Raw genomic sequence first — 24,416 nt, 5'->3', positions numbered from 1 at the left:
TATAAACAACAAGTACACATACATGTTACTATCATGTAGGGGACTACTTCATTGTTTCACATACCAATTTTTATGGATGTACCACAAAAGGGGCAGGAATACCCGCCAAAACCTGATGAAAAAAATTTGATGAAAAAAAACTTCATCCTCCCTCTCTCGGCCGTACATACCTACCCCCTATATACATAAAATGCAACTGACGGAAAGCCTTATCCCTCAAAAATACTTTGGTACCAAATCATCTTTCTAGCTTAATTAAGGACTGAGCTATTGATGATTGTTGTAAAAATAAATGTAATTTACGTCAAAAAAACTTAAACTCCAAATATTGGCTAACTTTGCCCCCTCCCTGCTCCCCCATATAAGCAAGAAGTACAAATGCATGATATTACTATGTAGTAACCTACGTCATTGCTTCACGTAACAATTTTTATGAATCTATCCCCCAAGAGGGGGAATGGCCCCCCAAAAACTGTTGAAAAAACAAAACAAAAAAACACGATATTTACCCTCCTCCCACATACATAAAATGCACACCAGCAAAGCTGCATCTTTCAGAAATAAATTGGTACCAAAACCATCTCCCAGCCTTAATTTGAGGTTTAAGACTGAGCCATTGATGTTTAAAGCCCTGACACAGCAGTTGCGTCAATGGGCGTTTAAAGATTAAGAATGCAAACGACCAGTAGAACGTAACACAAAGAAACTAAACTACATATTCTGTGAACGGAGATCGGGAAAAATCCCGATTTCTTTCTCCGGAATTGAACATTTGGGCGGATCGAGATTAGGGAAGTTCCCGAAATTTGATCTAGCGGTTGAATATAGATGGCAAGCAGTACCTAAGAGTGTAAAAATATAATATATATGCCTATTTAGATTATTGTTTTAAACAAAATAAACATTTTAAACATGTTTTTTTTAAAACAAAGTACTTTGTTTTAAACGTTAAAAACGTTTTAAACAAAAAAAACTGTTTTAAACATAAAAACGTTTTTTTTTAACGTTATTTTTCAACCCTGGTTTCTATTTCCTTCCATTCTGTTGTATAAGCCTCCTAGATTTGATGACCCTAACAATGTTTCGTAAACGATATAAATTATACAACTCGTTATGATGTTTCTGCCATTCCGCATTCCCGTTCCTCTTGGGCCCGAATATTCATCTCAGGATCTCAGAACGTTCTCAAATACTTTCAGTCTGCGTTCTTTCCTCACAGTAAGCGACTATGTTTCTTAACCACACAGCAAAACAGGGATGGATTATCGTTTTATATATTTTAAGCTTCGAATTCTCCAATAGAATTGACGAAGGGGAAAGAACTTGATCCGAGTAATAACACGAATTTCCAACTTTTAGTTGACTTTTTTCGTGTATATAGTTTTGATTTGTTAATGCTGATCCTAGATATTTTTAAAGTCTAAAGTCTTATTTGATACTTGAAAGAATTAATAATTTACAGTATTATGGTTAGGCAAACTTCCATTTATTTAATTTGCTCTGGATTTACTTCTAAACTCATGTGTCTGCAGGCGCTTTTCACCTCTTAATTTATTTCTATTGTTCCCGTACCACTCTCTTTTAAATTTACATCATTAGCATAAGTCGTAACCTAGTAAATACCATTCAACTCTAGGTCCCGGTTGCTATCTTTGATTTTCCTTATAGCGTACACTAGAACAAAACTGAATAATAGTGGCGATAATGTGTTTGCTTATTTCAAGCTATTCTCGATGTGAAAGGTCGTGGACAAGCATTGTCTTATTCCTATTGAACCTTGGATTTCATTTAAACATATATTTTCTACATATTTATTAATTGAACTAGCTTTCTTGATATACCAACTAGGTAAATAAATAATAAAGAAAACATTAAAGCTTCAAGTATAATGATAAGTTAATAAAATAACAGATGTGCAAATTATAAATGATGCTGTGTGATTAGTAGAATTTAAATACCCGTATGTTTAAGACAATCGAGTAATCTGAAATATTATTACAGAAACAGAAACTTTTGTGTATTTTCGCATGAATAGTACCAGATAAAAATGAAAATGTTCTACTTTATATTTTAGGAACTGTGCCAAGAACAACTAAAGTACGTTGAATTATAACTAACCATTGTTTTATGAAAGAATTCAATAACAGTAGTGCAAGCATATACCAGAGCATTCACCAGAAGTTGGAAAACATGTGTGTAAATTGGGGATTGGATTACTCGAAGCGTGTGTATTACTTTCGAAGTCAATGAGTTTCGCGCATTAACATAGAATGTGCTCGCTAGAGAATGGGCAGTATCCCAAAGAAACCAGATGAATTGTATCATCCGTTAACTGATATTTTGCGTAGGAAAATTGATATAAGAAGTACTCAGGAGTTTATTTCTGGAGGAGTCTAAAGCTTTTGAGGGGTTCCAAATTCGATATGACAATAAATTATGTTAAAATTTGTAAACTCGTCCCTAAAATTAGGCTAAATCTAAGAAACATTGGTATTTAGGGGAGAGAGAGCCTCAAAATGCAACCCCTGCTTACATTCATGCTGTCGTACATGTTACAACAAAACTTCAATTAGTCTTGTGAGTAACAAATTAATTTGGTGCATTGATTCAAAATCGTAAGGATCTATATAGTAAGGACAACGAGGCTGTTTCACAGGTTGGACATTTTTTAGCTGATTTTTTCTTCACAAAAATTGTGAAAACGTTTTCTAAAAAATAAAGTAAAATGATCTAAAATTTTGCTTGAAGTATTATAAATTAATCTCATTTAGGGATGCGCACGAGACGAGTCGAGACAGGATTTTCCTGACAAAATTCGAGTCGATACATGGCTCTTCCAATAGAAAAATACATATTTTTCGAGTCGAGACATCACTTTTACAGCACATTTTCGATACGAGACAGCCACAAATCTTGTCTCGTGCGCATCCCTAATCTCATTTCCAATTTTACACAAGAAAGGCTTACATTGACGTTGAAATGTAGGGTACCTTTCCTAATTATGTCATTAAATCTCAACTCGTGAATTGAATTCACAGCCCGTTTTCACATGTTAGCAACACTAAAATGAACATTTGCATGAAGTCAATAAAATAATAATTAGTAAATAAAGCATTGTTTTGTTTTTACAGAGAACGGAGGCGCAAGTGATGAGCCTTGCTCCGAAGCGTACGCTGGGCCTGTTCCATTCTCTGAAGTAGAGTCACGGAATGTGAGAGACTTCCTTCTGGACAACAGTGACAATCTCCAGGCCTACCTTTCTTTCCACAGCGATGCACAGGTCAATTCCATTAAATCATGTTTACATCACAAGCATGCATGTTAAATCGTACTTAATTAAGGGTCTAAGACAGGGGGTATTCTACTGGTTCTTATATACTTTATTTCCCTTTTTACCCAGCACATTTTATGTTTAAATACATTTACTTCAATTTTCGCGGTAACGAAAAATAAGTGGACGGAGACGCACCAAGTGCTAAATCTATTTTAGTGACAAATTAATGCTAACGTTGACAAATTGGCAATTTACGTACAAGGTATCATTATCATTTAAGTTCCGCATATGAAGAGTCATTGGTATAAAATTATGAGATAAGTCTATTCTTCTCAGCTCTGCTTGCCTCCCCACCTCAAACAGACTGCTTGAGGCTTTCACGTTCTCTGAAGCTGCGTGGTCTACCATCCCGCAATGTAGTTACCTATACAGGGTGTTTCAAAACAACATCGATAACGTTTGGGAGCTGATTCCTGACATCAAGATAAGACAAAAAGTATAGAGCAACCTGGGTGCACAAATGCTTCCTTTCGGAGTTATAGGCTACCTAAAACACACACACACACACAAAAAGAACTTTAAAGGTTCATAGCTCCAAAACTATGGGACTTACCGTAGTCTGGCAAGACTTCACTTAGGAACAAGTATGTGCCCTATCCAAATATTCAAGTTTCAGAATCCTATGGTACTTCGGCAACAATTTTTATAGAGGTTGTTGGTGACTACTTTAGATTATAGGCCCGTAGACAAACTCTATCTATAAAATTGTTTTGAACCGACTACGGTAGGCCTTATAGTTTTGGAGCTATAGACCTCTAAAGTTCATTTTTTCATGTTTTCGGCAGCCTATTACTCCGAAAGGAAGCATTTGTGCACCCAGGTTACTCTATAGTTTTTGTCTTATCTTGGTGTCAGGAATCACCTCCCAAACGTTGTTTGTATTGTTTTGAAACACCCTGTATAATACAATTGGATAATATATAACGAAATTTCTGTTAAAATTTAGTAAAACGTAGGCAAATTTGAAAATAAATGTTCATATTATTAACATAACACTATTTCGAGCACATCTTTCATATCAATTTGAGGGAAGATTGTGGAATTGGTATGTTAACTTTTTGTAATACATTTGAAATTAAGTAAATCTGGGAAAATGGGACACTGGGTAAAATGAAACAATTTTTTAATTCAGGTCTCATATGCAAGACAAACAAAATAAAACTTGTACATATTTGCACATGTTAAGAAACAAAATACTGTTTCCTTATATAACCTCTCTTCACTCTACTGCTCGAAGATAGAAGTTTTGTTCTTAAGTAACTTACATGAGAAAATATCGTCTTTGGCACAAAATATGCTTCCTTATTATTCGCTTGTATATACATACAGTTAAATATTTGGGTTCAATCAAATAAATTTGAAGTATTTCAAATTGCCTACATATTTGGAAGAATTTCTTATTAGAAAGCTTCGTCTTACATTGAGTGAATAATAAGTCGCGAAAACAAGATAAAGGATATGACTACTATTTCCAATAGAAGGGTTAATCATGTACTATCACGTGAGTTAAGAAATCTGAAAATTATTTTTTTATTTTAAAATTAATTATATTTGAGTTGTTACAAGTTTTCAGTTATCATATGTAAATACTTCATTTACATATATTATCATAATATTGTGCTTCTCGGACTCATCAGTTCTTGTAGTTCAAATTACTGAAAACAAACTTAAGATGTTGGGAATTTAGATCTGACAAGCTGTCTCGAGATTTTTGTAAATTGATATTGGTAAGTGGGATTTCGTGAACGATCAAAAGATTACCTCCTATGACGGAATAAAGAGATAATGGGAAGGAAAATACTATAGAATACTGAACTATTCTAAATAATATGGAACACTGAATTTTCATTTATTTTTATCTTTCAGATGGTGTTTTACCCATGGGCTTATACTACAATTCCACCTCCAGATGTTCAAGAGTTGGTAAGTTTTTAAGAGGTTTATTTTTCTTAAACTTTACTATTGACCCGTATAGAAATGTAAATAAAAATTGTGAAGGAGTTTTACTATCAGTTTCAGAGGTAAATATTTATCTTAAAAAATATACAGTGCAAATGTCGTTCAGGCAAAATGAAACACGATCATTCGACGGTTGATAAGTAACATTTATTTACTTAACAATCACCAGATACAACTCACAGGCTATTTTATACTGAATATTTAACAACAACAACAACAACAATAACAATGGAAAGGATTTGGGAAGGTATCGGCCAGGGCCTGTTTAGTAGGTACCATCCCGGCATTCGCCTGGTAGGACTGACGTAAACCTTGGCAAACGCCAGTCAGGATGATCGACAGCGGGAATCCAACCCACGACCTCCCGAATGCGAAGCTAACCCTCTATCACTTGAGCTACTTACATATACATACGTTTAGATAAATATATACAAAGTATGCAGACCTACTTTCTACATCCTAAATAACTAACACATATTATAAAGTAAATATTAGTCTTTCATCTTTTAGATAGGATATGTTTGTTACAGGGGCGGATCCAGGGGGCAATCGGGGCGATCGCCCCCCAGAAGAGGAAACTTTCTTATTATATATATATATATATATATATATATATATATATATATATATATATATATATATATATATATATATATATATATATATATATATATATATATATAAATAAAACCCATCCCAAACTTTGGAGCCCTTAAAAGTAGCAGTATGACAACCCACCACCCCCACCAGAAGTTGGTCCTGGATCCGCCCCTGATTTGTTATATTATTTTTAGACAGATAAAGATATTGAACTTTAATATTTATTCAAAGGCTTTATTCTTTGTATAGAAGTTTGTGAAATTATTTCATCATAAAGTTCATCTATAGAGTAAAAACAATATAAAAATACATTTCAGTACATGTTGTTTGAAAATTTTGTCAGACTTCATGTTTTAGTATGGTACTTGGAGACAGAAACGCATCGAGAAGTTCTTGTTGAAGGGGGAATGGGCATTTCCTTTCTAACTAAAGGTTGTAATTTAATGATGGCACCGTGTAGAACTACTCTTCAACATAACACATACCAAAAATCTCAGAAAAATATTTCATCGTTACGTAGATACGAAGTTCCAAACAATGTATGAACTAATTAGAAATGACTGACGTACGATAATTGGAAACACAAATTACAATACTAACTTAGTATCAAAGATGTATTAAACCTTCCTAAACAAAAAAAAAATTAAATATCGCTATAATCGTTATTGAGATTGTCACTCACTTCGTCCTCACAGTTGTGGCAAACGAAGGTAGATTTTGGGGATTTGCTATGCAAGCCTCGTGTGCCCATTCCTTGCAATTATTACACTCCACCTACTTTGCTTTTGGTTTACTGTTGCTATGGGTGCCACAGCACACAAAGCATACACAATCATCCTCGTCTAAGGTTGATAAATCTTGTTTTACCTTTCTGCGTCTTTTTTTTTCCCTAAAGTCAATGCTTTTTTGTTAATCTTACATCTAATTATACTTTGTTACAACTATCCCCATTACCGCCATTTTATACTTCCCACCTGCCAATGCAAAACATTTTCATTGTATTTAATAAACGCTCAAAATTAATGTCACTACATGATACGTACTCCTCCATAGTTGGTTGAATGAGTAATATTTAGCACTCTTCTATGTCAGGGTCTCTAAACTTAGTGCGAAATATGTCAGCTAACATTTACGCTATTTACGCGTTATTATTTACGCTCGTATCCATACCCACATTATAACTATACCCACCTACCCCTAGTTTTCTGTCAGAACAAATCTTCCTGCAATGCTTCTTAACGAATGTTAGCTTTAAAGTTTTGCATGTTCTTAGATTGTTCATCTTGGTCACTATCTTTTGTTTGTTTCACAGGCTGCCCTTGCAAATGAAGTAGGCGATGCCATTAACAAAGCAAGCTCCGTTACATACCAAGTTGGAACTCCACCTCAACTATTGTGTAAGTACTCTGCTATTCACGTTACCTAGAAGTAAATGTGAACACAATGCACTGCACAGAAACACTAGACTGATCACAAGATAAGTCAAAGAAATTGCTTAGACGTTCCGGATAGATATCTAAAAACTATTCCGGTAAGGAAAAGCAAGTAAAACAAGTTCTTATCTATTTAAAGGTGTAAAGCATGTTTTAATGTTGATGTAATATTCTCCAGTTCCGAAATGGTTTCTCTGTACAAATGAGTGGGTTTCGTTTCACAGTGTAAAACTACGATAAACTTCCAAACTATGCAAATTCAATATTCAAACTTCAAGTAATAACATCTATAATTACTGTTTGCAATAGAGGAATAAAATCAAAGATAGGTTCAGTTTCTCGGGTGTTGAATTCATATCAAAAAGCCATTACTCGCTATCTTTTACTCTTTTTGCCCTATGAAGACTAATACTAAAACTGGAAGTAGTAATTGATGTCTATCACTTCTGGTTGTAAAAAAGAAATAAAATCAGAGATGAAACATACGAGGGAAGACCAAAAAAACTGGACTTTTGTTCTAAAAATGTAATTTATGAAGTTTCTAACAAAATACTTTCAGTCTGCTTCAAAGTAATCTCCATTAGATGCGATGCAATTCTCCAATCTTATTTCTTATTTCCTTTGAAGCATCTCTGGAACTCTTCAACTATGATATCGTCCAGTGTCCTCTGTTAAGCTCTTTTTACACCCTCCACATCATCAAAAAGCCTCCATTTTAGATTTGTTCATTCTTGGAAATAGGGAAAAAAGTCTCCCGGGGCAAATGCGGAAGGTAGGAAACGATAGTCTACTCGTGAGAGCCCAAATATCCAGATCCTGTGTGAGTAGGCGAGAAACAAAATTAGCATCTCTTTCGCAAACTCTCATTGAAAATCTGCTGGAACGAGCTCCAACTCATTCCTGTCTATTCTGAAATTTCGTCGATCACGAAACAACGATCCTTGTTGATTTTTTGATGGAATTTTTTAATGTTACTGTCGTTTTGAGATGATGAAGAGCGTCCAGAACGAGCATGATCTTCAACATTGATCTTATCATATTTAAACCGCTCATAGCATCCTTCTTGAAAGCCTGTTAAAGCATTTGGTAAGCTTCGGTTGCAAGCAAGAAGCAAATTTTCTAACGTAGTTGATGTTCCTTTAAATATCTCATAACGATTTCGCAGACGGCAAACGAGGACAGCTGAGAAAAACAACACTACAATCAAACATCAACCTCCTTCGCAGATGCAGCTTCAAAACCGATTTGACAAGGTCTCTACTAGACCTACCTAGCGGAAGAATTCTCTACTGCGCCTAGGAGCAGCCGCGCGCTTTCAGTCCTTTTTTTTTTTTAATCCTTCGTATGCTCAGTGCTAAATCTATGTCAAAAATTGCTTGTCACTAACTTTTAAATTTTATCTCCATTATTCGATCAGTGTTGTAATCAAAAATCCTAATTTTGACACTTCCGATTTCAACAGATAGATAAAACTCGTTCTTGAAGGGCTGAATACGTGTCAAAAGACCGGGTTCCGATATATCTTACCATCTCTCCTTTAACGAAATCAAGATTGAAACTAGAACTACTGGTAAATTTCAAACATTTCCGATTTCAGTAGTGATGGTATGTTATCTTAAAACGCTGATTCGGTTTTCTAAAAAAAAAAAAATCGGTTTTGGCTATCTATTATCATTCCTGTTTTATGGCGATGAGCGTTGGAAATCTGAAAGGGTTTATTTCTCCACTCCTCGTTTGAATCATTGAGATAATATAAATACCTAGAGGTGCCCTTCCCTATGTCGCAGTATTGGTTCGAGCCGGGTCTCGATTGTAACGTTTCTCCTTTAGCCTAACCGGCATAATCGTGGGACGTAAAACTCAAAGATTTTCGATTATAACGTTCGATTCGAGATATCGCCAAGATGGCGTATTCCGCAAGTTTCAGTCGACTGATATATGTAAACAAACAAAATACACATATCAGAACTCCATTTGTCTGCAATGTACAAGCATCAGATAACGTTTAATAAAAATTGGTTAACCAAAATAGTGTTAGTGTATCCAATTCGATTATCACACGTAAATTGTTTCATATTTTATGCACGGTAGTTTTTATGTCATTTGAAGCCAATCTGCAAGTAGTAATGGAGCTCCTCATTTAGTGCATGCTCTCCTAAAAGAAATATGAAGCTTTAACCTACTCTGAAAACGTAAGAAATGTATCAAAATGTGGTAGAACCGTCTGCTCGAGTAATGCCAATATAAATTTTCAATTTGGTAAAAGCGTCTGCTAAAGTGAACGTGAACCCCTTACAAATATACTTTTTTTTTGTACAGAATATCGATAAATATTCTGTACATATATTTTGTACAGAATATGCGACTTGTATGAAAGATAAGCCTATTGTTCCTTTCAACAGTGAGTGAGAATTATTTTATGTAGTAATTGCCATCATTCCCTAACAGCACAAGATGTGCTAGGCATGTGCCATTTAGATGTCCCAGCTACTCTTTTTAGGTACCCGATACTTGGCACATATGATGTTTATGTGCTAAGTATGTACTTCAGCTACATACAGTTTTAGGTACTTATAACACCTAATTGATATTTGCAACTATGTACCACAAATATAGCATTTATATACCTGGCTCAGTTTCGCACTTTAACAGTCATTTGTTTTTATGTCGTCACTTGGGACATATATTTGTCATGTTCTAGGTACGTCCTTTAGGTACATATTGTTTCAGATACCCTAACAGCACAAGATGTGCTAGGCATTCGCCATTTAGATGTTCTAAATTCATCTCCTACATTTAATACATTTGTTGCTTCTTTTTCTAAGCGATTGTGCACTAGAAGCAATAAGCACATCAACTTTATTAGATGGCAACTGTTGCCGATCATTTGAAAGTGAATATGGAAGAACCATGAAATTAAGTAAATAGGCACTCGTCAGTTTGTTGTAAAATTACATGGCGAACAGATTTTATCTGATACCAAACGGGTTATAGTCGAATATATGCGGTTAAAGCAGCACTCTGATTAGCCGAATGCAAAAGACCTCAATAATTTATCCCTCTACAAGCGATATTTTCTTTATTGTCTCACTGGTCTGGACCGGTTTGCCGTGAGCAGCGGTGTAGTGAACATCGCTGTGGTGTGCCTCAGATCTCAACGAGCTTCTTACGTTCGTTTGAAATTGTTTGAGTGTTTAGTTTGCTGTACTCAGTCGTGTGTTCTCCGTAATAGGAAATACAGTGTACCAGTGAAAAATAACAGTTCATACCAGTGACAAGCAGTTTATTGAATATAGTACCCAGGTTTGTTGTTTCTTGCCATGAATAACCTTCGGAAAAATACTGTGCGGCTTGCATTTGACAAGACGACACGAAATATCCGGCCTTCGGTTGCGCTCATCCAAACTTGGTTAATTAACGAGTTACAGTTATCGATACACGATCTTGAAGCTATTCAACTTCACAATGATGATTATAGCTTATATTTAAAATTTAAATCGCAAGAGAATGTTGACACATTTTTACGACGACACCCGGAATCACTGGATTTTCGACATGAAAATGGAACAATAAGTCAGGTCATACTTTCAAATGCTAGTATCCAGTACACTCGTGTACGCATTTTGGATCTCCCGATGGAAATTAGTAACGATGAACTTAGTGCCGTCCTTTGCCCTTTTGGAAAGATCATGTCCATAAATGAAGAAATGTGGTCGAATACCCTCCCTTTTCCCATTTACAATGGCAATCGTATTGTGCAAATGTGTTTAGGAAAACATATTCCCTCAAAAATTGTGGTACGAGGTTGTCGTGCTACTGTGATGTATCAAGGTCAACCACCCACGTGCTTCATTTGTCTGGCTCTTAACCACGTTGCAAGTTCCTGCCCTCGCAAAACGAAAGCTCAGATGCCTTCCGTTCCCGTAACTGGATTTAAGATGACCGAACTTTCTACTGGAAAAATGCCCACCACTCCGAACTTTTATCCATCTTTTAGTGCAAAAACCATGACTAATGAGCCTAATGCCCAAAATATGGAATTGGAAAACACTTCAGTTGCCGAGGATGTTAATCTCCATGCTGATAAGGACTTCCCCCCTCTTTCAAGTCATTCTGAACCACTTGCCACAACAGACCCAGAGGAACGGAAAGAAGATAGTGGTGTCACCTGTGAGCACCCTATACAACTACGAGAGCCACAACAAGCTGTGCATACTGTTTCTTCGTCTGAGTGCCCACAAAAACAAGAAGAGTCTGTTAGCTCTCCTTCCCCTTCCCCTCCACTGTGGTAGTTCCTTCTCCCCCTTCAGTGGCTGTAGTGAGTGACCCAGTTTTCAAAAAAAGGAAAACAAAAAGGTTGCAAGACAATGTATCGAAAACAAGTGAGTTGTCTGTGTGGAATTCTCAGACTGTATCGCTGCCAGCGGCAGTGGCACGTGATAACATAGCAATAGTCAATGAATAACACGTTACTCCGTGTATACCTATCGATTAACACCATGGCCTCACGCAACAGTCAAAGCAAGTGTTCCATGTAAAGAATTCCTTCCTCTTCAAGGGCAGGAATGTTACTTGTTTATACTTGAGAGGTAAGAAGCTCCTATTGTCCTTCGATCCACAATACATCGCTATCGTTGGTGTTTACATTCTATGAACATAACCATAGTGTTTACTAATGTGTCGGGAAGTCCAAGGTTTTGCAGAGAAGTGTTTGCCCTGTATTGTTTATTTATTTTTTTTAATTGTTTATACATTGTTTATGCAAGCAATTCCTAATTCCAATTCACGATCCTATATCTCGTTAAATATTCGAGGGATTTCTAGTGATAGTAATCGTAATCTATTACGTAGTTTTATCATGCAAACATCGGCTGACTTCATATTACTGCAAGAAGTAGCGTTTCAGAATTTTGACTTCTTGCCTATGTATCGAGCCTATGTGAACGTGGGCCCTCAGCACCGAGGTACTGCAATCTTGTGCAAAAGAGGTGTCGAGGTTAGGAATGTTGTGTATCTTCCATCTGGCAGGGGTATCGCCGTAACTTGTGATGGTCTTAATCTGATTAACATTTATGCTCCGAGTGGTTCAAATAATAGGAATGCCAGAGAACAGTTTTACAATGAAGACATTTTGCCCCTATTTCCCACTATTCCCACAAAAATAATATTGGCTGGGGACTTTAATGTTGTGAATCGTGGGATAGACACTACCTCGAAGTTCATTCATTCCCCTGCTCTCCAAAAATTAATTTCCTCCCTTAAACTCAACGACGCTTGGGTTCAACACCGACAGGATCTTCAGTTTACCTATAAGACTCAAAATATGTCTAGTCGCATTGATCGATGTCATACAACACCTGACTTAATCGCTTCTGTCACCGATATTCATTTACGGATTATACCATTCAGTGATCACGCAGCAATACTCTGGACATGCAAATACAACCTAGGTGTTTCGGTTACTTACGGAAAGACGGAGTGGAAATTAAACAATCAATTACTTAATCATGTTGAAACGAAATGCACCTTTCGTCTGAAATGGGAGTACTGGCTCCGACAACGTCATTACTATCCAACTTTAAATGAATGGTGGGTTAAATACGTTAAGCCGAAAATACAGAGTTTTTTTAAATGGCAAGGTGCTGAAGTACAAAGAGAAAAACGAGAAAGTCTCGCATATCTGTATCGAGCTCTCCAGGAGTTATGGTTCCTTCCCAGTTCACAGCAAAATATGATAGCAATTAACAAAACGAAGGCTTGGATCAAACAAATCCAGGCTACTTCGGTCAGAAAATATGCCCATAGCCTGCCTCCTGGTGGTTGTCTCCCCGATGAACATATTACCCTGTATCATTACATGGCTCAACATAAACGTCGGGTTGCTAAGGTTATTGACGTAATAAAGCATGATAATCGAACGATCACATCCCTCCCCGAGATACAGCAGGTATTTTTCGATCACTATAGGAACTTGTACGCCAAACATGACGCACCTCAAGATGGATACCAGCAATACCTGAATCTTCCCCTTCCCGTCCTGTCGGACAGGGAGCGACAGTGCTTAATGTCGCCCATCACAGAAGAGGAAATAAGTAGGACGCTGGCTCAGTGTAATCGTGATTCCAGTCCTGGGGCAGATGGATTATCGTATGCATTCTATCAAAAGTATTGGGATATAGTCGGGAAGGACATGCTTGCCCTCTATAATGAACTATTACGATCTCCGAACTTTCTACAAAATGAGGGTCACGTGATATTTCTTCCATAATCTGCAGACGTCACAGATGAAACACACTATCGGCCTATAACTTTGTTAAATACCGACTTAAAATTGTTCACCAAACTTTTAGTGCAGCGCCTGCGCAATCTCTTTGCTGATAAAATTAGTCCGTTTCAAGCAGCGCTCAATAAAGAAAAGAATGTGTATTATGCACTTACGAAGATCCGAGATGTAGTAGGATACTTTCTTTTTGCTAGGAAGCCGGCCTGTCTTGTATCATTGGACTTTCAAAATGCCTTTGATCGCTTATCACATGATTATCTTTTTGCAGTGCTCAGTGCATATAAATTTCCGCTTAGCTTCCTTAACATCATACAGCAACTGTATAGCACGGCGACAGCTCGACTACAGATAAATGGTTTTCTCAGTCAGTCCATTTCACTGAACAGCGGAGTTCGTCAAGGATGTCCAATGTCCATGTTTCTTTTTGGGCTTGCTCTTGAACCTCTCTTATATAAGTTGGCTGCGTATATACAACCTCCGCTTCACGACCTGCAAAATCTCTCCGTCACGGCCTATGCTGATGATGTGAATATTAGTTGCACGACATTACAACAGTTTCACTATATTATTGCCCAATTACGACAATTCAGTGATATTAGTGGTGAACGTATCAATTTCTGTAAAACAAAAGTGTTGACATTTCATAACTGGAAAATGGATGGCATTCCAGAGCCCTTCTCAACTATTGAAGTGGTAGATCAAGTTAAAATATTGGGTGTTACATTTTCGAATAGTGACAGTATCCATTATGAAAGAATTTGGGATCCATTACTGAATACTGTGCGCGGGCTGTGTCTCCAAACAAAATTACGCAAATTAGACCTTATCCAACGTATTTGGTATGTAAATAGTTATTTGTGTGCAAAATTATGGTATTACGCTCACATATATCCGATATCGGACCTATATCTTCGAAAACTTCATTCTGTTATTGGTTGGTTTATTTGGGCAGGACTTTATTTTCGTGTCACACGTAATACCCTTATTCTACCTTGAAAACAAGGGGGCTTAGAGCTGATTTCGATACGTGAGAAATGTAAGGCGTTTTTCTTAACCAATAATTATAAGCAATATCAATTTCCTGACAGTATTACACATCAGTGGCTTTCGTGCTGGATGGTCTCATTTCCAGCACCCAACCCCCCTAATATAGAATCCCTCAAAGACGCCCCTATGTATATTAAAGAATGCGTACAAGGTTGGTCGTATCTACCTCTCTTGGATCCCACCAATTATTTCAATGTCAAAATTCTGGGTCAGTACTTACTTGCACCTCTGTACAACGAAATGGTTCCGCACGTTCAGCAAAAGTTTCCCACAAAAAACTGGAAGATGATATGGCATAATGTGCACAATGTCACTGTCAACGCAGGTAAGGAGTACCTGGTATATGATTGTGAATGAGCTTGTTCCTACTAATGTTAAATTAAAACGTATTGGAGTACTACAAACGGATATATGTCAACAGTGTGCTCAACCTGATACGATTGAACACAGACTGCAATACTGTGCTCAATCCCCTGATATCTGGAGAACGTTAACACGAATGTTAAGTGTCCTATGCCGTTTACATGCGACTGTGTTTGAACCTCAGTATATACTGTTTCCAGAATATCGTTTCTTTCCGATCACAAAACACAATACTGTCACCTGGCTAATTGGACAATCACTTTTCTATATCATGGATACGTATCCGTGTGGCAATATCTTTGATTACATTATTTTTCTGAAAAATACTTGTAAAAGATTTTCTGTACAGTGCGAAAACAAATATTTTGCTCACTACTTACGAATCTTGTATAATGAATATATGCACTGAGATGTTATAAGTTCCTGTAGTGTAACCAAATGAAAAAAAAAAAAAGGTCAAGTCGGAAGAGCACGCGGCTAGTATTCTAAAGATTTGTGGTTCGCGCCCACCTAGGCTAGCTCTACACTTTTTTTTACTTGTTTAAAGTGTTAATTAGACTCATAGACTCATCTTAATATAAACACATTACGCATATAGGCGATTTAACATTTTGGGGGAGTAATTTTGTGGTTCATTGACGCTTACGGCATGGGGAACATACAAGGCACGTTCCCAGGTACATGTCAGGCATGTGCCTAGGGGCGGACATAGACTGTGACTATCACTTGCTATCCATGTGATTTGTCTCTCAGAGGTGCATAAGGCACATACTGGACACATTCCCATGTACCTGAGGAAACATGATATGCATATGCCTGCTATGTAATTGTGCTGTTAGGGTTGGCAATTTTTAACGTAGACAAAGTAGGCCTACTCCCCCCATAACTAAACAGTTGCCTTGCCAAAGTGTCACAGAACAATTGTACGTTACATAATTTTGCAAAAATTTCCTACAACTCGTAAACATATAGATCAATAAATAAGCAAACTTAGTAATAGTTTGACAATTCTCTAGGTAGTAGTCTTTACGAGCCTTTTGGCAGTGTAATTTCAATGCATATTCTCATTCATCGAATGTTCTTACAAATATACAACCACATTATATTATTGATTATTACAAGGTAAAAGAAGAAAGAAAATGACTTATCTTCGACATATTATGAAATTCCAAAGAACGTTGATTTTATTTTCGTAATACTATTTTTTCCAGGAACACAGACAACCAACAATAAAACAGACAAAAATTACTATTGAGTTTACGTGAAAATGCCTGTTTTTCCATTTCCAATATGGCGGATCGATTCGATATATGTGAGTTCGATACCATCAAAGATCTCGGATTTTGAATAGAGAGTTAACAGAAAAGATGGAACCTATTCTTGAGACGCTGAATCGACTGCAGAAAATAACTTGTCGATATCTATTTGCCGTTGCTGTTCTGATACCTGTTGAACAAACGGAAGTGCGGGCATGGCCGTTCTATAAGACTTCCGACAACTAGAAATAACATTAGCAGGAATTTGTTTCGGGAAAGATAAGAAGTTTTTGATTAGGAGTCCAAAATCAATATGAGGTTAAATTATTTTAAATTTTGGTTTGATTTGATTTGATGTTTAGCGTCCCTTTCAACAGCAAGGGTATATGAGACGTGGACCGACAGCTTTAAGCATATATTTAGACTAACTGTATTAAGCAAATGAAATTTTTGTGAGAAATGACTGATCGGTGTTAAGTAACATCTTTAGCTAAAATGTAATTTTAACACCGTTGTTTCTACCTTTTTCTTCTTTTGATTAAGTAGAGATTAATACTATTGACAAGGAATTATTTCTGCTTATTTGACTTTTACCAACGTAACGGGGTTATATATTATCTTAGTTTTCCTCTTTTTACAGTTTTCTTATTTAGTGTTTTACTATAAAGGTAACCAAGAAAGTTCTGTCGCTTTTTGTGGAGGTTTGTGTTCAATTGGCTCTCACACCGTGAGTTGAATGCAAATGGAGATAAGGCGAACGTCAATTGTCGGTGTGGGTATATCCAACATACAACCTGCTTCTGGCAGTTCAGTTACACCGTGAACTTGTTTAAGGACACAGTGAACATGGAACCTCCACAGAGCGTCATAAGGACGTGTATGCTGTACGAGTTCAAACTGAGGTCAAACGCCGCTGCACTGGGGCGGAAGATATGCCAGGCCTTTAGTGAGGGTGTCGTGACTACGCAGGCAGTGCAGCGGTGGTTAAACAAGTTTAAGAACGGTGACAAAACACTCGAAGACGCACCACGTGCCGGAAGACCAACACATGTACAAAATAAAGATCTTCAGGCAACAATTGAGGCGAACAGTGGCCAGACATGTCAGGAACTGGGACCACAATTCAGTGTGAGTGGAGAAACCATTCGGCAGAATCTCTATCAACTTGGAAAGCACTACATGTTGGGTCGATGGGTCCCAGCTGATTTGACTGCACGCCAGAAGACAACGCGAGCAGACACCTGTGTTTCTTTATTGTGTCATCTGAGGAAGGAGCCATTTGTGTACAAGATGCTGACATGTGATGAGAAATGAGTCCTGTACGAAGCTCCTTGGCTCCGTCATCATTGATTAGCATCCCATGATCCGGTACCAAACCAGCCGAAACCAACATTGCACCAGAAGAAGGTCCTCCTGTATGTTTGGTGGATTGATCGCGGCTGCTTCCAGCTGGTCAGAGCATGAGTGCAACTGTGTACTGTCAGCAGTTGAGCCATGTTTAACAAAAACTCAAAACTCTGGAACCAGCACTTCTGTATTGCAAAGGGGTCCTGTTATAGGACAACGCTAACAAGGGAAGAGATTGAGATTATATATCGAAGTGGAAAATGGTTCATACACCAATCGAAAGCACTAATGACGCCTATTACGAAATTGTAATAAAAATTTTCCGAACGCATATACTGTGCGAGTTATATAAATACACAGGGTGTCCAGAAATTCCATTGCCACCCCTAGAAATCGCAAACAGTGAGACAGATGCCAAATCAGGAAAAAACGTGTTTGAACATTTTAAAAGTACAATGTATCAAAGTGAAAAGTGTTGTCGCAAGGTCACCCACTGGGTCCCAGACGAGGTCCAACTCAAAAATTACAAATTTTAAGGGGGTCAAGTAGCGCATCGTTGGAAAGCTGTTGGGAAATGAAAGAAGACGGAACAAGTCTCGACTCTCTAAAATTATCCTGTGCAAAATGGCGGCCGGACAAAATGTCAGCAAAAACACCATGTAAAGTCTATGTCCAGCCCAAAAAACCTGAAACGGCGAGACAGATGTCAAAACAGCACAACACGTTTGTCATAATTTCAAAAGTACAACGATTTGTCCCAGTGTCCTCCGCAGGATCCCAGGCGGGGTCCTACTCAAAATTTTTAAGTGGCAAGGGAGCTCAAGTAGCATATCGTTGGAAAGCTGTTGGGAAATTAAAAAAGGCGGAACTAGTCTCGACTGTCTAAAATTACCCTGTGCAAAATGGCGGCCGGTCAAAATGTACATCCTCATTTTGATTCTCCGAGCGAACTCGCTTTACAGTCTCCAATCGGCAGTTGTTGTCATTTTGAGACACTTGCATGTATTCTCTGTTCCTGGTGCAAGATTTTTTAAAAATCATTTTATAGTTGATAATTCAGACAACGAGCATAAGTACAATTATTGTACATTATACGTTAACTAGTCAGTTCTACACTCAAAGATGTCAAATGTTATTTATTTTATTTTCTTTATTGCTTAATTTGCTTTTATTTTATTTCTTTATATATTTACACATTACTGGGATCAAAGAACAGACTTTCGCAGTAGGGGCATTTTGTTTCTTTCCGTTGAGTACAAGAATTAGTGAAAACAAACTAAAACCCGACTACAAAAAGAACTAAACAGCAAGATGTTTGCATAGTGTTATCGTAGAGCGTCCAGACATGTGCCATTTGCTTTCATTTAACAACAGCTTTCAAACGATATGCTACTTGACCTCCCATGCTATTTGAAAATTTTGAGTAGAACTCCCTCTGAGACTCTGCGGAGGACTCTGGGACAAATATTTTTACTTTCAATCATTGTACTTTTGAAATGATAACACACTTGTTTTCCTGTTTTGGCATTTGTCTCACCGTTTGCGATTTCTAGGGGTGGCAACGGACTTTCTGAACACTGTATATTCATATAACTCGCACTTCATCCACTTCGATATACAATCTCCCTCTCTTCCCTTGTAAGCCCCACGTTTATAGGATACCAGTACCCAGTACACCATTCTACGCCTTGGATGAGAAACACTATTGCATCCAACATACTCCCCGGACATTGTAAAGTCCGATTATGACGTGTTCCATTCCTTGGACAACCACCTTAGGGGACGCCAGTTCAAATCCCTAGTAGAGGTGCAAAATGCACTTGATACCTTCTTCGCTTCATGGCGCACCAAGTTCTACGAACCCACGGCCTTAAAAAACGTTGGCAGAAGATCGTGGATGCTGATGGGGACTATTTTTGATCTTCTAGTTACGTCTTAGGTGACATAACGATGTTCGAATGTGGTGGGTGCGAAAGCGACAGAGCCTTCTTGGTTACCTTTATATTATGATTGTATCGTAATCAGAACTCTAATACCACACAATGTGCTATATTTTTGTAATAAGCTGTTGACGATACTGAAATAGAAGATATTATTATTATTATTATTATTATTATTATTATTATTATTATAAATTGAAACTTAGCTCCCTTAAATATATAATCTATAATTTGAAATGTAAATACATGAAAGAATTTCCACTGATGTTAAATTTCATTTGTAGATGTTGCTTCTGGTGGAACCTATGATTGGGCGAAAGGTGTCGCTGGTATCAAGTACTCCTACACCATAGAAGTCACAGGCTACGGATATGGCTTCCACTTGCCAACAAGATACATTGAACAAGCAGTATCAGAAATCTATGAAGGAGTGAAAGTCCTTGGAAACTTCTTAGCCCAGAATGGCCGTAAATAAACAAGTTGGACCGACTGCATAACATAAACTCTTGACTATCTGAAATAGAAATGTAAATAAAACCTGTATTGAGCTTTAAACATGAAATAAATTAACAAAATACTTCTTATTGTAGATTTTTCGCATGTTTTTATTATATCGTAAAATCTAATGGAACCTATGTTCAGGTTTCTAGACCTAATTCTTCATCTTCATAAAGAACTATCATTTCTCTCCTGAAGAAAAGTCGCGGTGGCTCAGTGGTAAAGCGTTCACCTCTGATGCTTGGGGTCCAGGGTTCAAACCCTGCTCCCGCCGTGTGCATGTGTTTTGTCGGGGTACTCCCGTTTCCTCCACTTTCTTCATTCCACAATTTCATTCATCTCTCATTATAACCGTCTCCTTTAGCCTAGCCGGCATAACCGTCGTAAAACTCAAAAATTTCATTTCATTTCTCCTGAATAAAAATATTCCCAACTCGCCACTACTTATTTTGAGCAATTCTTTTCTACCTTACTCCGCAGTGCTGATTGATTTCATAGTTACGCTATATTCTACAAGGACGTTTCCTACGTTACTTCTTTTCTGGAAATACATTCATCAGCCTCTTTTGTACGTTGATCGTCATTTATCCTTGCAACATCGTCGGTTGTTGTCGCTTTAGTGAGTTTATTTTCACGATAATATTAGTTATTCATGTCATTTTCCTTATCCCAAATTCTTTTCCTTCTTTAGCTAATATTTCCTTACATATATCTTTTTATGCTTCGTTAAATACGAGGGTTATCCAGAAAGTAGTAGACGTTTTGGTCCATCGCGGCAGTGGGCCGGGCTTGATTCGCCATCTTGGTGTCAGAACGTTGCCACACGCTGTACGTATCCAACTGTGGTAGCGTGACGATTGTGACGCTCATGCTGTTCTTTCTGTGACGTGTTACAATGTGAGCTGCAATAGAAAATCCCACATCTTGTGAGGTGCGTTCTGAGATTAGGTTTTTGTTGACAAATAACTGTGAAACACTATGAAAGTTCAGCCTCGCGATTCAAAACAAACGCCGGGGAAAACTTAGCGCGAAGGTGTTGTTTTTCCACGACAACGCGTGTCCACACAAGGCGTACCCGAGCGTACCCGAGAGTTCTTGAATGGTTTTAGATGGAAGGTGTTCGATCACTCGCCATGCAATCCGGATTTGGCGACAAGCGACTACCACCGCTTCTCAGCGATGAAGATATGTCTCGCTACCGAACGCTTTGAACTGACGTCGAACTGCATGCCGGTGTAAGCCAGTGGTTGAGATCGCAGACGGCAGATTTCTACCGCAACGGTATTGAAAAACGTGTGCACAGTATAATAAGTGCCTTAATTTGTATGGCGATTATGTAGAAGAATAGCTTAAGAGTGTAACTTTCAAATGTATATTGCATAATTTGATTTGTTCATTCTGTTATTTTTTTATTATTTCAAAACGTCTGTTACATTCCGGATAGCCCTCGTAGTTTCGAGATTGTGACTTGGTTTCGTCTGCACATTTGTTCCTTATGTCACATATATGTTCCATGTCAAAGGAAATACATTGGTTCGCAATATTCTGCTTCAGACATCTTATCTGTTCCTTCTGCATCCAATCCAACCTAACTTCAAACATGTTAGGAAATAGGATCCATATACTTTTCCAAATGCATTGGTAAGTAACTAGAAATAGCCATTCCCGGGTTTGTTAATTTTCGGATTCCGGATAATATAATCGGAGAAGTCCGGATCTCGGATTAAATCCAGATTTCTTAAAAATAAAATACGAATTTTGGAAAATATCTCGGATTAAAAGATTCCGAAATTCGGAAATGGTTTATAAAAATTCTGGATCATGGATTAAAATAGGAATCAAATAGTAACGAATGATGGGGTTTATGAGTTGAGGTACCCTAAGAGGAAACAATACCCATAGTATTCACTAGTACAGACATCATAGCAATTAACTCTTCTGGAAATGTTAAATAGTTTAAAATTAGTAATGCTGAATTGTTGGTTTAGCCTTTTTGTTAGTAATGCTGGAAACATGTGGAGATGGTACTATAAAAAGTGTCTGAACAGTTTATTTTATTTTTTAACACGTTTATGTGAGTAGGGACAATTATATGTTAGTAGGATGCGATGCCACTGGTTTACGTGGACATGAAGAATGAAAATAAAGTGTTTGTATATAACAAACAGATGTGATAGTGTAAAGTAGAGAAAAAGCATTGAAAACATTGGTTTCACTAGTTATCTAATTTCCGAAAAGTAAGCTGAAGTCTTGCAATTTGAAAGTCAATTGAGACATTTTATTTCCAATACCGAAGCCCATATGGTCTCTTTATCATCAATTCTATTCCTAATCTCCGGTAACAAGATGTGCGATCCATACTGCATTAATTTGTAATCTTGAGAAAGTACTAGACTCCTAAAGGGAAATGTAGGGTTTTTGAGGAGAGATTTGTAATAACTATATTCAGATAGAAGCAGAGGCCCTCTACGTAAGACGAAGGAAGAAATGCTAAACCGTTTTTGTAGCACAAATTACCCACTTACGGAATAAATTATGATAATTTAAAGATCGTATTTTGCTATTCAATTTATTTCTGTGATTTTGTGGCATTATATAGCATTACGTATATTGGCCTAAAGAAGTTAGAAATATGGCGTTGGAAGCCGATGTACTAACTCTGGAACACACAAACAGTTGCTGCATCTTTCTAACTTCTTTACTGGAGAGATTTCTTTCCTCTAGTGGTAACACTGTTTTATAACACCCACAGCAGCACTGGTGAAGAATGCCACTATCAGCAGAAGGCAAAGAAAGTCAAAACGCACACTTGACAAATAAAAACGATAAAAAAAAACGCAAAATGGCGACAGCCGCTGTGTCGCCATGTGATGTTGTAAAAAATAACTAATTGTAGTTTTGAAGTACTCTGACATAGGTTAAACATTCATGAAGAAATTAGTTTTTTTAAAAAAAAAAAAAAAGCCGAGCGGTAATTGTTCTTTTGCATGGAGTCGATCACTTTGCATGGATTGACTCAGAAGTGGTTTTATTTCAATTCTAAAGCTTCATTCGAACTTGTCACAAATGCCCATACAGTGTCATCTATCCATGGTTGTATAGTGCAAATGTTATGACGCTCTGTTGTTTTACGGGATCAATAAAAGTGTTGACACTCAGCCTGCACCGTAAAGCGTAACATACTATGTTTCCCATTTGCCGTTTTTTTTTTTTTTCTTCGTAGTTGAGTAGAGATGATGTCTTTCTCGGTGGAGTTGGTTGCTGCCAACTACATTTTTAGTTATCACACACGGTGGTGGTGTACGAAGAAAGTGTCTGCAAATTGCTGTCTGACTTAGAGTTCCAGTCTACAACTAGACAATAGAAGAATTGTCGATTATAATAATTAGAATCTCTGCTATTGTACAGAACACTTCTCTGTTGATAATAGTTGATAAATGCAAGCGCTTCTTCTCCCGACTCCTCCACTGCTCGATAGTGGACACTGAAATGACTGTATGTGAAAGACTGCGAGTTGATGTTACGTGTGTGTACGCTGAAAGCATCCAGACAGACTACCATATGGCATAAGATGTTAACATTGCTCTGATGTGACGGGACAACATCGGCTCGATTAGAATTAGGAATTAGATTTCTGGGCTTTCGGCATCTAAGGCAATTTAGCCAATCACGTATATGAGGGGTGCTGTTCCTCAATTATCACACTATCCAAGGAAAGGGAAGGAAGGAAGCGACCTGTAACCATTGTGTTAGGTACCTTCCTGGCACTTGCCACGTGTAAATGAGGAAAACTTCACTCAAGATGACTGACTTGAGAAAGCTGTTACACTTTTTCGACCGAGTGTCTCCACCGGGAATCGAACTCGGGACCGCTCGCACCGAAGGCGAGAGCGTTAGCGACTACCACCTAGACCGACTCGACTTGGAACACAACAAGACAGAACATTCTAACATGATTTGTTACGTGTGAACATTTTATGTAAGCTCTGAGACATCTGAACCAAGTCCAAAAAATTGAAAATGAATTAATGATTTCATTCACTTCTTTAGATGAATTTAAAACACAGATTTTTGTAAACAGTACTGAACTTCAAATTTTATTTCTGGAAAATTTAAATTTTAGAGTTACGTCATTTTGCATCCAAACAGTCCACATAGTGACACATAAGTAGTTTGTTGGACAAAATTCGACACTCATAAATATTCATAAGTGTCGATATTTTCAACATATTAGCACTTCCGGAGAACACATCGTCAATAGCTTCTCGGATCTTACCTTTCCTTGTCTCTTCTAGTTGCTTCGAATGTTTCTCAAACTGAATGTTGAGTTTTATGCGAGTCAACAAATGTGCTCTC

General features: G+C 37.4%; 1 protein-coding gene across 1 annotated transcript in view; it reads left to right on the top strand.

The window, feature by feature from the left end:
* LOC145678905 (carboxypeptidase B-like) overlaps positions 1-20,151 on the top strand; it is a 44,839-nt gene extending 24,688 nt beyond the window's left edge. The window contains exons 7-10 of the mRNA XM_081749512.1: positions 3,132-3,280; positions 5,201-5,257; positions 7,206-7,290; positions 19,847-20,151. Of these exons, the coding sequence (XP_081605638.1) occupies positions 3,132-3,280; positions 5,201-5,257; positions 7,206-7,290; positions 19,847-20,037 (482 nt within the window). The 3' untranslated portion in view covers positions 20,038-20,151. The remainder of the gene's footprint in view (positions 1-3,131; positions 3,281-5,200; positions 5,258-7,205; positions 7,291-19,846) is intronic.
* The last annotated feature ends 4,265 nt before the right edge of the window (positions 20,152-24,416 follow it).

Source organism: Thermobia domestica, chromosome 2, assembly GCF_964235325.1.
Source record: "Thermobia domestica chromosome 2, izTheDome1.hap1.1, whole genome shotgun sequence".
Taxonomy (NCBI): Eukaryota; Metazoa; Arthropoda; class Insecta; order Zygentoma; family Lepismatidae; genus Thermobia; species Thermobia domestica.
The sequence above is the reverse complement of the archived record's forward strand: the minus strand, read 5'-3'. Positions and strand labels throughout refer to the sequence as shown.